Source organism: Schistocerca cancellata, chromosome 2 (assembly GCF_023864275.1).
Source record: "Schistocerca cancellata isolate TAMUIC-IGC-003103 chromosome 2, iqSchCanc2.1, whole genome shotgun sequence".
NCBI classification, from domain to species: Eukaryota; Metazoa; Arthropoda; class Insecta; order Orthoptera; family Acrididae; genus Schistocerca; species Schistocerca cancellata.
The window spans coordinates 864,833,836-864,848,134 of NC_064627.1; the positions used below are offsets into that span (position 1 = coordinate 864,833,836).

Sequence of the window (14,299 nt, forward strand, 5' to 3'; positions counted from 1 at the left end):
CGGCTGGGGTGACCAAGGATATCATACATGCAACAGATCATGAAGAACGTTGGATGTAACACATACATGGAATTGAAGAGGAAGGCAGACAGAAGAGAGGAATGGCACTCTGCTGCAAACCAACCTCAGGGTTGAACACTAAAAAAGAAGAAGAAGACCTAAAATGACAAAAGTTTTGTGTGTAAGCACAGACGTGGTATTGAGTCAAATGCTTTTTGGAAGTCAAGAAATATTGCATCTACCTGACTACCCTATTCCATGGGTTTCAAAACATCATGTGAAAAGAGAGTGAATGGGATTTTACATGACTGTTGTCCGTTGGCGTGGAGGATGTCATTCTGTTTGAGATACCTCATTGCATTTGAGCTCCAAATATATTGTAAGACTCTGCAATGGATCATCTCTGTACCCAGTCAGTCCTCCCACACTCCTGACAGCAGTCATATGGAAGGAAACCTCAATACACTCTAAGACAAAAACAATGATGCACCATGAAGGAATTATCAGAATGGGATGGAAATTGATACATGTTTTATATGTACATACAAACAAATGATTACAACTTCAGAAAAATTGGGTGATTTAGACAAGAGAATGAGCTTCATGAATTGAAGAAGTCAGTAACATATTGGTCCACCTCTGTCCCTTATGCAAGCAGCTGTTCAGCTTCACATTGATTATTAGAGTTGTTGGATGTCCTCCTGAGGGATAAAGTGGCAAATTGTGTCCAATTGGTGCATTAGGTCATTAAAATCCCAAGCTTGTTGGATTGCCCTGCCCATAATGTTCCAAAAATTCTCAGCCGGAGAGAGATCCAGTGACCCTGCTGGCCAAGATAGTGTTTGGCAAGCATGAGGACAAGCAGTCAAAACTCTTGCTCTGTGTGGGCAGCCAATATCTTGCTGAATTGTAAGCCAATGAAGGCTTGCCATGAAGGGCAACAAAATGATGTGTAGAATATCACCTATATATCCCTGTGCTGTAAGGGTACTGCAGATGACAACCAAGGGGGTCCTGCTATGAAAAGAAATGGCACTCCTGGTTGTTGAGCCTTGTAGTGGGTGACAGTCGGGCTGGTATCCCACAACTGCCTGGAGTGTCTACAGACACGTCCTCAGAAATGGATCTCTTTGACTGGAGTAGAATTGTCTTCAGTGATGAGTCCCACTTCAAATTGAGCATTGATGACAAATGAAGATATGTTTGGAGACACTACAGACAGCAATGGAAAGCCAACCTGACTGTCACCCAACAAGCAACTGGACAACCAGGAGTGATGGTCGGGGGTACCATTTCTTTTCATACCAGGGTCCCTTTAGTTGTCAACTGTGGCTCCCTTACAGCACAGTTATACGTTTGTATTTGTATTTTGTTGTCCTTCATTGCAAGCCATCCTGGGCTTACATGTTAGCAAGATAATGTCTGCTTGCATGCAGCAAGAGTTTCTGCTGCTTGTATGCAGTAAGAGTTTCTGCTGCTTGTCTTCGAGCTTGCCTAACCCTTGAACTTGGCCAGCAAGGTCACCAGGTCTCTTCCCAGTTGAGACCATTTGGAGCATTATGGGCAGAGCCCTCCACCAGCTCAAGATTTTGATGGTATAATGAGCCAGTTGTACAGAATTTTGCACAATATCACTCAGGAGGACATCGGACACCTCTGTCAATCTATGCGAAGCTGAATAACTGCTTGTGAAGGGGTCAGAGGTGGACCAGCATGTTATTGACTTGCTTAGTTTTTGAAGCTCTTTCTCTTGAATAATCATCCAATTTTTCTGAGTTTGTAATCATTTGTTCGTCTGTACATGTACATTTCTTCTTTGTGCGTTTTTTTTCTTAGAGTGTATATGGTACAAGAAGTAATACCATTTGCCATTATCTTCAAAATAAATCATTTAGTGTATATGTAGAGGAGAAAGAGATATGTTTGAAGAGCTCTACAAGGTTAGGCATTCCATAAAACTGATTCCACTGGAGGCAGATGTGTTTACCTAAACTGTTTATAAAAACAATGAAATTTACCAAGAGTTCAGAGCCTGATCAATCCCTATCGACATCTGTAAGGAATTTGCTCCTAAGATAGCCCTTTCTGTGAGCTGTTTATTATATTATATTATATTATATTATATTATGGAGGAGGAAGAGGAAGTAGATGAAGATGAGATGGGAGATATACAGTGAGAAGAATTTGACAAACCTAAGTGGAGCAGATGACGTTCCATCAGATTTAGGTTCTTGGGAGAGCCAGCAATGATGAAACCATTCCACCTGTTGTAGAAGCAGAATCAGACAGACCAAATACCCCTAGGCATCAAGAACAATGTAGTAATTCCAATTCCAAAGTAAGGAGGTGCTGCCAGGTGTGAATATTACTGAATCATCAGTTTAATATATCATGGTTACAAAACAATGACACAAAGCATTTATAGATGAATGTGAAATCTGGTACTAGATGTTTGTGTTCTGGATTAATGTAAGAACACATGAGGCAATATTGACCGTATGATGTATCCTAGAAAATAGGTTATGGAAAGACAAACCTATGCTTATAGCATCTGTAACTTTAGAGAAAGCATTTGACAATGTTGACTGAACTATACTCTTTGAAATTCTCAAGGTAGCAGGAATAAAGTACAGGAAGCAAAATGTTCTTTATCACTTGCACAGAAACCAGACTGCAGTAATAAGGATTGAAGAATGTGAAAGACAATCAGTAATTGAGTAGGTAGTGATAGAGGGCTGAAGCCAATCCTTGATGCTTAGGGCAAGTAATGTTTGATAATGGTTTTAAAGGAGACGACCATAATTTTAAGGGAGGTTTATGGGAGATTTGGCTGCAATAAATTTCAACTGCACCATCTACATCTCATTTTCTTGGAACAGTTGTCTATGGAGATATATAAAAAAACTAGCATATGTTGCTTACTTTTAATCTATTACTTCATATGATGTCATATTTTGGGGTGACTCCACAAACTGAGAGAGAGTTTTTGGGGTGCAAAAGCATTTAATAAGACCCATTTGTGGTGTAAATTTAAAAATGATCATTATATGCGAGTGTTCTAAGTGTGTTTGTTAAGTTTTCTGACATGTTACATACCTACAAAAACACCTCATTTATGGTTCTACAGAATTAAAAATGAATCTGATCTAATCTAAATAAAACAATTTATATGTTCACTGCATATAATACACAAATATAATACCAATAACATGTAACAAATTTGCAGATATGTATTACTTATTTAAAGAAGGTGCAGAAGCCTGCAATTTTTATCTTCTTGTGCAAATTTAAAAGAGCTCTTGGAATTATAAAAAAAGCTGTTTTCAATCAATTAATCAATTCTAAGCTGCTGCTGTTTCTCTGATCAGTCCATTTATTGTTCAGAAGGGAAAAAACTCTTTTGAAGTGTTGAAAAATGTTGTTGCATTGTGTGAGTCACTTTAGAAATAAATAACATAATGAGCCTTTTACATAGGAATGTCTCTATGATCTTCTTTCAGATATCCTTGTTACTTCTACGTGTTAGTTGTACCACAGGTAATTGGTACGAGGTGACTACATATGTGGTTTGCCAATACCGACTGAGAAATAAGTAAATATTCCCCCTATCATGACTCCTCTAGTCACTTAGGCCCTGTCATTCTTTCTCTACTCCTCACATTCCTTTGAGCCAAATAGTCTTCTTTGTATAGAAGTGCAAATAGACTGCAGTAGTATTGATTCTTATGTGAAAACTTCTGAAGATCTATTGGGTGTGGAACTTGAGCTACCGATAGCACTTTGCAGAATTAATATTTTCAACAGTTATCACTGATGACATATATGGGAGAAACGAGCGGTCAATAAGGGAGCCAGAAACTTCAAAAAAATATTGCTATAATAAGAGGGATCGTATGAAATACAGGACAGTTTGCCACCCTACTGATGTTATTCAATTTGTAGAGTGAGAAAGCTATCAAGGAAATCAGGAGGAATTCAGAAAAAGTAAAGTTTAGGGAGAAGAAATATAAACTTTGCCATTTGCCAGTGACATTGCAGTCCTGCCCAAGACTGCAAACAACTAGGAAGAGCACTTGAGTGGAATGGATAGTATCTTGTATCTTGAAAAAACATTATGAGATGAAGATCAACAAAAATAAAACAATGGAAATGGAATATAAACAGATTCAGTCAGGTGATGCCGAGAGAATTACATTTTGAAATGAAACACTAAAAGTAGTACATGAGTTTTGCTATTTGGTGAGCAAAACAACTGATGATGGCCAAAGTAGAGAGGATGTAACATGCGGGCTGCCAGCAGATAGAAAAACATCTCTGAAAAAGAAAATTTCATTAACATCTGACATAAATTTAAGTGTCAGGAAATCTTTTCTGGAGTGTAGCCTTGTGCAGAAGCAAAACATGGATGTTAAGCAGTTCAGACAAGAAAGAAGATTTTGAAATGTTGTTCTGCAGAAGAATGCTAAAGATTAGGTGGGTAGATTGAATAACTACTAAGGAGGTCCTGAATTAAACTGAGTAAAAATGAAATTTATGGCACTACTTGACTAAAATAAGGGATCAGTTGGCAGGACACTTCAGATCACGGAATCGTCACTCTGTGAATAAAGGGAAGCATGGGTAGTTAAAACTTGTAGAGGGAGATTCAGGCACAAACCAAGGAATACAAGAAACCAGTCCATGTAACACAGATATGGCTTTATTTACAAATCTGTAAACAATAAAAGAAATAAGCCTCTCATGACTCCACACATAACAAGACAAAAGAAACATACAGAGGGTGCAACATCAGCGATACACATAACAACTAATATGAGTGGTACAAACTAAAAGAACATAGGGAGCTTCAGTCAATACTGCTACATGTGTATATAGGTGCGAGTTGCTGGTAGACACTGCAGCAGTGACTGTGCCATTTGCATGCTTCATACAGGCAGCCTCTAGTGGCTGGCCCATACTGATACAGTTGGCAGTTGATTTAAGTACACAAACGTAACAACACTACACTCAGCGCACTCACAGTTATACTCACTTACACTAGTATCAGGATACAGCAAACACAATAACCGTTAAAATGGCTGTAGGTTGCAATAGTTATTCAAAGATTAAGACACTTGCACAAGATGGATTAGCATGGAGAGCTGTATCAGACCAGCCTTTGGATTGAAGGCCTTAACAACAATAATATCAATGAGGCAGATATGTAGCAGGCTGAATAAATTCTTATTTCCTTTCATTAAATCTGCTTCTTGGAGTTTCGAAGTTGCTTCTCATGAGGTTTATGGTGTCTTTTTTTCATGTGTCTGTTGACTGAAATTTTTCTGCATTTCTGTTACAGTCTCCCATTCAGACAAGTGTGACCATTCACACTGCCCTTCTTTGTATGCTCTCTGTGTATTCTGTTAGTTCAACTTAATATGGATCACATGCATTTTATAAGTACTGAAGTATAGTCAGTACCATTGTTTTGGAAGTAATCTCTTTGGTATACTGTCTGCAGTTTCCCAGTGTCCTACCAATGAACTGAACCTGTCATCTGCTTAACCTGCATCCCAGCTATTCTGTTTCATATTTCTACACTTTATTTCTACCAGATATTTGTATGATGTGACTCATTATAATTGCTCCTCATTAATACTGCAGTAAAGGATACAATAATTTTACATTTTATGATGTACACAACTTTGCATTTCTTTGCATTAAGAGCTGGATGCCTCTGTAGCATCAGGCAGGTATTTTGTTGAGATGTACCAGACTGGATTTTCTCATAATTAGCTGCATGATTTGTGAAAGAAAGGTCAGAGACTGTAGTTGACAATGTCTGCTATTACATCAACATATAGCAGTAATAGTAGTGGTGCTGTTACACTCCCCTGAGGCACACTACTCCATGATTCAGTTTCTGTAGATGACACTCTCAAATGTTGTGTGATAGCTGTCAGAAAATTCTCAGTCCAGCCACAAGCCTAGTTAGGTACCTCAGAGGAATACATTTTCTTTATAATATGTCACTGTGGTAGTTAGTCAAAAGTTCTGTTGGTTTAGTCCAAAAGAAAATGAAATACAGTGTTGAAATATTATGCCTGTAGTTAAAATACACATGCTGAAATCATTGAAGATATTTTGGGCCACACTGTGTATTTATTGAGATTGTGCCTACAGTCTCATCTATGTGATGTCCTCTCCTTGACCACAAGCTACATAGGTTTCTTGAATGAAAATAATTCACTTGTTGCAAAAATTACTCTATCCTAGCTTTTTTCTAGATCTACCCGAGTAAATTAGTGAGGAAGCTGCTACTTTGAGCAAAGATGCTGTCTCCTCAGTTTTACTACACTGCTGCTGTTTATCAGCCTGTAGCAATTCAATATTTACTTGATTACGATGGAGTATTTCAAAGAAAATATTTTTTACCATCTGTAAATATTGAGTCCTATTTACAGTACATTATTACAGCTTTATAACAAATATTGCTACTTACCACGTATCTTAAACAACCTTTCAGTCCTTGGACCTAGATGTTCAGGGAATTTGTAGAAAGAGTGTCTAATGAGATATGTTTTAATTTTTTTCCCCCAATTTCTTTCTTTATGTTAGGCAGGAGCTTATTGAATACCAATAACTTACCACAGAGAACATAACTCTATTCTGAGCCCTGGACAGAGACAAAGTCTAATCAAAAACAGTTTTTGTGTCTTGTGCTGCGACTGTGTGTGTCACAATTTAGTTGAAAAAGATTTTTGTACTCGGCAGTTAAAACCATTAAGGAGTAAATATTTTGGAAAGTGTGTGTGAAAGTTCCAAGATTCTTGAAAAAGCAAAATGCATGGTTATGAACTTTGCACAGTTTTACTGATTGTTTCTACTGCACAAACACTCCATTTATTTTAGGTGCACTGCTCAGAAGGCAATTTCATAAGACAACATGGAGTGAAAAATACGCAAAATAAACAAACACTCCTGTCTTCACATCAACAAACTGAGAGGCATAACACTCTAAACTGAGCTTCGCAGTTAGTTTGGCCATGTGTTTACTCCATTTTAACTTGTTATCCAGCTGGAACTCAAGGAATTTTACACACTGTGCTTCATTTAGTATACAGCCATTTATATCTACTTCTGGTACTAAAAGACATTATTGCGTGCTTGCAACTGTGTATTATGAGTCTTTTTTGAGATTAAGACTTAAAATTTTAGCTGTGACCACTTATAGACCTGTTCAGTTATCACCTCAGCTGTTTTCTACGGTTGAGTTTGGGCCCTTGATTAGTATGCTTATGTCATCAGCAAACATTGTCATTGTTGTAGAATTCTTTCAGACACTTCAGCCTTTTTATTCCGGCTTGTTGTGTTTTGCCAATTGTTATTAGATTCTGACTCTTCTTCAACATTATGTCTGTTTCAGTTTTTTCCTGACATGTTACTTTTCACACAAGAAAGTGCATTCATTTGTGCTAACTTCAGGCTGCAACAGTTTTCAAATATTAGCCATCTGATTTTAAAAAAGTAAAATTATGTCACTTCTCTATATGAACATACAGGCATTTTGTCAGTTTATTTTTTATTGTTAGTTGTACTTATTTCTTTTATTTTTCCTTTCTATATTGTAATATTTGTACTTATTTCTTTGTAGCAAAATATTTATATGCATTCTTCCTTTCTATTTTGCAATATGAGGTGAACAGAGGTGAAACTTCCAAAAAAGTTGTATCTTGCCAGAAGACAATCAGAATATCATTAACATATTTGTTTGTTTGCATTGGTGGTGAACCAGTCTAACAGGGAAATTGCGAATTTCTAAGTTGGTGACACTGTCAGCTGATGTTTTGTTCACCCTATGTCAAAGATCGGATGTTGTGCTGAATTTGCTTACTTTGAACTTTATTTGTAAGTATCAATCTAAATTGTCTTTTTGTAATTTAAGTGCATGTTGTGCAAATTTGCAACTCCATTTCAACAGCCAAAAGTTCAGTTTTAAAGTATACTTTAGTCTGGCTTGTGTTTTGGCCACTGGAAAATATAGGGATGTGTTTCCAGAACATGTGGGCTGAATAAAATTGTAATCATCAGTATTTCTTCAGAAGAAGACCAAGAATTTGATGAAAATGAAGAACCACCTGGTACTATTCTCAACCCAGGAGATTATACTGTCATTAAAGCACATGGGAAGCGAACAGTTATTTAGATTGCATGCATGTAATTAGAAGGCAAAGGTTATGTTGATGTTTTCTGAAAACACAAAACAAAGTTGAGTGAACATGTTCACTGTAATAGGTGAGGAGTCATGTTTTAGTCAAGGATATGTACTTCTAAAGGTCTTCATTACTTCTGGGAGTGTGCCTTGCTAATCCAAAGATATCATTTTCAAACATGATGTCAGTGACAGTGCATTAACAAACAAGTCAAGTTAACTGATTTAACATTACAATAAAATAATTAGAGATATAACAGCCGTAACAGAATAAGGAAACACAGTTAATGCAATGTTTTTAGTTTGTCTACTGAATAAAACTTTTTGAACAAGATAATTTTTTTTCTTATGCTCCATGATCAAAAACAGACTGTGACATGTCCCAATTCATTCTAAATGCCAATAAATAGAAAAAATAAAAAGATTAACACTGTTGTTTCTATCCAACATTCTCTGCAGGGTGAATAGAAACACCAAGTTTTTATTTTTTTGAGCTATAAAAGCACTGGCTAAGTTCCAAATTTAATTATAATTTTAGGTGCAAGACCTATAATCCAGTATAATTTTGATTTTCATATTTATTTTTAAAATAATCAATTTTTCTTCTAAAGTTGAAAACTGTTCCAATTCTCCCCACTTTACAGTAAACAAGTAAGCTCTTCTGTTCTGTGCATCTTTCAAAGCCACATATATTTCATTCCCTCCATTCCTTTGCATGTTCATAAAAGTATTTTACTACTGATTTATCATGAAATGTATTCTGGAAATGGAGAATCTGTTCAGTACATTCACTATACCTCTTTGGAATTGAATGAAACTCAATACACTAAGTGATATTCTTACCTGAAAATCCCCTCACTGTGTTCAGAATGTTGCTGAAGGAGAATTGGTAGTAGAACACAGGTTCTGCAGACTTCTGGGACACCATCCTCACAGTTTTATCTATTCCAGAATTGAACAGCAGGTCTGAAAACATCTGTAATATTTTCACTGTTGGTTAATCACATAAATCCAATTTATATTGTCTTTGTGGCTTAAAAGTTTGTATTAGTGGTGTTGACTATACACAGTAACAGCTATTACGCTGCTCCATTAAGACAAACATTTTGATGGATGCAACTTAAAAATGTCAAGAAAATGCCATGGAACTAAATTTAACAGGCACAAAAAGTTGCAGATCCATAATGTAAAAGAAATAACATACATACTGTAGCTATGTACCAAATTTATTTATATAGCAAACATTGGATTTTACTGACTATTAAATGACAATGTTGATCAGAGACTTGGGTGCATAACTGGTATGTGATCAATATGCAAACTGTCACACTTATTCTAGATTCTGAGATCTAGAAGCATTCAGGTGTGGCCTGAGACTACAGTGAACATAGCTCTGCAGAAGTTTAGCATTATTCATGTGTCTTACAAAACTGTTCAAGGTCTGACAGGCTAGGCTACATCTACATCTGTAATCTGCAAGTACTGGAGGGTCCTTGTGGTACCACTATCATTTCCCCCTTCCTTGTTCCTTTTGCAAATGCTGTGTGGGAAAAAACAGTTGTTGGTATAATTCCGAATGAGCTATAATTTCTCCGATTTTCTCATTGTGGTCATTTCACAAAGTGTGTGTGGGAGTAAGTAATATTTTGTCAAGCTCTTCTTCTTATACTTCACTGTCTTCATTTAGGTGCCTTCTGTTTCAGAACTACTACTTGCACAACTAGAGCTTTGCTTAGTCCTGCCAGGCTGCCACATGTTGAGCTCCAAAATTGTTGCATTTTGTTTGACTGTTCTGTTGGGACACACTCAGCTTTGATGCTCTTCAGCACATGTCATATAGACAGTGCTTTCATGGCAGTGACTTCTTTTCTGACTCTAGTAGCTCTGTGGTCTTCTTCTGAGGTTACTGGGGAATTGCTCTATTTTGACTTGCACTCTTAAAATGTCAGACAGGCTTGGCAGATCTTGAAGGCTCTTCTTTCAATCATCTACTGTGAGACTGAAAAAAGTTAGCTTCCACTGCTTTGTCTTCTGGTACAGCAGGACTTTCACTCCATCATAGCCTTCCTTCTGGAGGAAATCAGTGTTTCTTTGCATCAGACTGTCTAGGGTAGACATCTGAAAATCAGTTGTTTGATGATGGCCAGTTTCTTCTTCCATGGTGACTTCTTTGCCTGACCTATGCAAATGAGGTAGCGGTGTAGACACTGACAGCTTTGTCAAGGTCATCAGGTGTATGTTACAAGATATCCATCGTCACGCCATCTGTAATGTTATGAATATGAATATGAAGATGGTATCGGTTCTTTCAGACATGTCCAAAGAAACAGATACCATTGGTGATCTTGCGGCTCTCAAAGAATGAAATTACAATGAAATCCAGACCTTTAGCTCCTTATAGGCGTTGATAAATATCAACGGGACAGTTGAAAATGTGTGCCCTGACCAGGACTCGAACCTGAGATCTTCTGCTTACATGGCAGATGCTGTATCTGTCTGAGCCACCAAGGACACAGAGGATAGTGCGACTGCAAGGACTTATCTCTGGCACACTCCCCGTGAGACCCACATTTCCAACTTACTGTCCACACTGCATTTGTAGTGACCCTGCCCACTAGACTCATTACTCATGGCAGACAATCTACCAATTCCCGTAAGAGTTCGGGCTATGTGACTGCATCCACACTGCAGAAGATCATTGGCCGGTAAGCCTTATCAATATGAAGGTGGTGTTTCGATCATCATCATCATCATCATGGCATAGTAGTCCAATTTGCTCCTGATCCAGAAATCTATACTGCAGCCTTCAAGCTAGACAATCCTTCCTTGAATGACATACTAAAAATTGCACACTCTTTTGAGATCGCGCTAGCAGCAAATGAACTTCTTATGGCCCGCCCCCAAGTTGCAGCAGTTCAACCAGCACCACGCGGACGGAATTCGAAAAAGCCTTCTTCCATACCATGGTGTTGTAATTCATCACTTTCAGACACGTCAATGACCTCAGAGCAGCCAGTCCAGCCATGTCTGTGCAAACAGCGGGGTCTGCCTTCTTGTCCTGACTGTTTTGTGACACACCAACATGCAGACTGCTCTGATTGCTGGGTGCACTCCAAGGATGGACAAATCTGAACTGTCTGCTGTCAGGCATCAGGTCAGTTCAAACCCTCACTTCTAACTTGTGTCACAGGGTGGTGTGTGAACTTCAGGCCATCATTCCCCCGAGCAATCCTTGCACCCCCAAGTTGTTTACTGATCTCACAATTGCTCATCAGGATGTTCATTTCCAAGTCAATACAGGAGCAAGAGTTTCCCTGGTCAATCTCCCGACATATGCTCGTCTGGATTACCTGGTGTTCTCGCAAGTTGATTGCATATGGTAACAGCTCTATTCCCTTTAGAGGTCAGTTCACCACAACAGCAATGGAGAAGATGGTTATGCATCCATTAATGCTGTAAGTTGTGAACAGTCATTCAGCTGGCAACATTTTCAGCCTGGATGCTTTCTTGCTGTTTGGGCCCAGATGCAGTGCCCTCTTTCTGTCAAGCATGCCCTCTTCCATTCTCCTTACAGACAGCTCAAACCCGATCCCCTGTCACAGCTAGTGCTTGAGCCACACCCTAGTCATGATCCAGAAACCAAATGTCTCCCTCTTGCTTTGTGTATTGATTTCAAGTCAATGATGAATACCCAAGCTCTGGTGGAAACCTATCCCATACCATGTCAAGAGGATGGATGTGCTCTTAAAGCTTGTTGGCTGTGAATGTTTTTCTAAAATAGACCTTGATGATGGCTATTTACAGATTCCACTAGATGATGAATTTCAACACATTTTTTTTTTCATCAGCAAGCCTTTTGGCTTATACAAATACAAGCATTTGCCTTTTAGGATCTCTTCTGCTCCAGCGATCTTCCAGAGAGACCTGGGAAAGTCAACCATGTCCACCTCAGCGTGTACCAATTACCTGGATGACTTAATTGTTACAGGTACTGCGCGTAAAGACCACATGTGTAACCTTCATACCCTCTTTACTACATTGCCTGATGCAGGGCTCAAGTGCCATCTGCACAATTTTGAACAAGTGGACTACCTTGGCCACTTGCTCACCAAAGATGGGATTCAGCTCGCTGACCATTATGTTTCCACTGATGACTCTCTCCTACATCTCCAGAACTCCAGGAGGTGTAGGCTGTTTTGGGGAAAGTGATTTATTATTCTAAGTTCCTTTCACAGGCAGCGCACATTATGCATCCCCTCAACCAGATGCAGAAGAAAGGCAGTCCGTTTCAGTGATCAGCGGCCTGTGAGCAGGCCTCTGCACAGCTGAAGTGCATGTCATATTCTGCCTCATGACTTACCCCCTTTTCCCCATCATGTCCCTTTGTTCTGGCTGCATGTGCTGCTCCCTATTACACTAGTGTAGTGCTGGGACACTGTAATGATGATGGTAGGGAGCAACCAATTGCCTATGCATCCAAAATGCTGACACCTGCCCAAAACAACTCCCCACAAATCGAGAAAGAGGTGCTGGTGATCATCTTTGCCATGATGAAATTCCATGTGTTCCTGTCTGCAACCCAGTATACCCTCGTTACAGACCAGAAACCGTTAGTATCATTCTTTGGGCCACACTCTCAGCTTCTAGAGTGAAATGCCCAAAGGTACTAGTGTTGGGTGTTTTCTTTATCTCCTGCCATTACACCCTCAAGTACAAGCCTACTGCCCAACATCCAAACGTGGATGCCCTCTTGCTTTTACCCTCAGGACCAGACCCAGAATTTGACCAACTGGAGACCTCCTGTTTTCATATTGATGTGGAATGATGACACACCTTGGCTCCGTTTCCCATTACCGTTATTCATGTTGCGGCAGACATGCGCCGCAACCCTGTCTTGTGGCGTGTCATACAATATGTACTCCATGGGTGACCCAAATATTTTTCAAAGTCAGCTGATCCCAAATTCTGGATCTGGGTTTGCCTTTCTCATCATTTGTCCACCATCCCCAATGTTCTTCTGCTGGATGTGTGGGGTGGGTACCTACCGTGTTATCATTCCAACTGTCTTACACACTCGTGTCTTGTAACTCCTCCATCATGGGCATTGGGGCATGTTGTGGATGAAAGCCCTTGGGAGGCAACAGATCTACTGGCTAGTACTGAACAAGGAGGTGGAGGCTATGGTGTGCTGCTTTCTGCATGTGCTCACCATCAGGCTGCTCCTCCTCAGTCTTTTGTCCCGGGGCCTACTCCCCGTCACCCTTGGAATAGCATTCATCTCAACTTTGCTGGCCACTTCCTTGGCTCTAAGTGGCTCATTGTCATGGATGCTTATTCAGACTACCCCTATGTGGTCAGCATGGCATCCACCACCAAAGCTGCCACACTCAATGCCCTTCTGCAGAGTCTTGCCATTGAGGGACTTCCCCACATCGTCGTAACTGATAATGGACCCTTGTTCACAGCTACAGTCTTTGAACAGTTCTGCACCACCAATGGCATTAAACACTTGTGTATTCCTCTGTTTCACTTCTCCAAGGGCGAAGCAAAGTGGATGGTGCACATATTTAAGCAACAAATGTTGAAGGCTGTGGGTGCATTTACCATGACAGTGGCACACACAATGTTCCTGAGCACCTACAGGTCCACTCCTGTCCACAACCACAGTCCAGCAGAACTCCTCCATGGTCAACAGCCACATAATTTCTCCATCTCTAGCACCCCAATCCAAGTAACCCTACAGGCCAAACCCTCATGTATGCCAGCTACAGTAGTGGTCACTCACGGGTGGCACCTTATGACTGTTGATACCCCAAAAGGTTTGGAGCATTAGCACATGAACCAACTCCATCCCTGCCTCCAGCCTACACCTGCAGTGGTGGATCACTCTGAGTTGGAATCCTCACCCTCTCACGTCCCTCTGCTTCATGAGTACCATTTGGACTCCAGGACACTGTCGACAGCTCCAGTGGGCGTGAGTATGGAGGTCAAGGCATCGCTACTGCTTCAGTCTGCTCTGCAGTCATCCCCCACACTGCAGTTCCCCAGCACAGTGCTTGAAGTACTGCACTCCTTCTGCCACATAGGGCCTCCACTGATGGGACACCA

General features: G+C 39.8%; 1 protein-coding gene across 1 annotated transcript in view; it reads right to left on the reverse strand.

Moving 5' to 3' along the window:
- Nucleotides 1-14,299, reverse strand: part of LOC126162810 (esterase FE4-like) — a 312,964-nt gene that overhangs the window by 24,432 nt on the left and 274,233 nt on the right. The window contains exon 9 of the mRNA XM_049919555.1: nt 9,035-9,167. Coding sequence (XP_049775512.1) covers nt 9,035-9,167 — 133 coding nt within the window. The remainder of the gene's footprint in view (nt 1-9,034; nt 9,168-14,299) is intronic.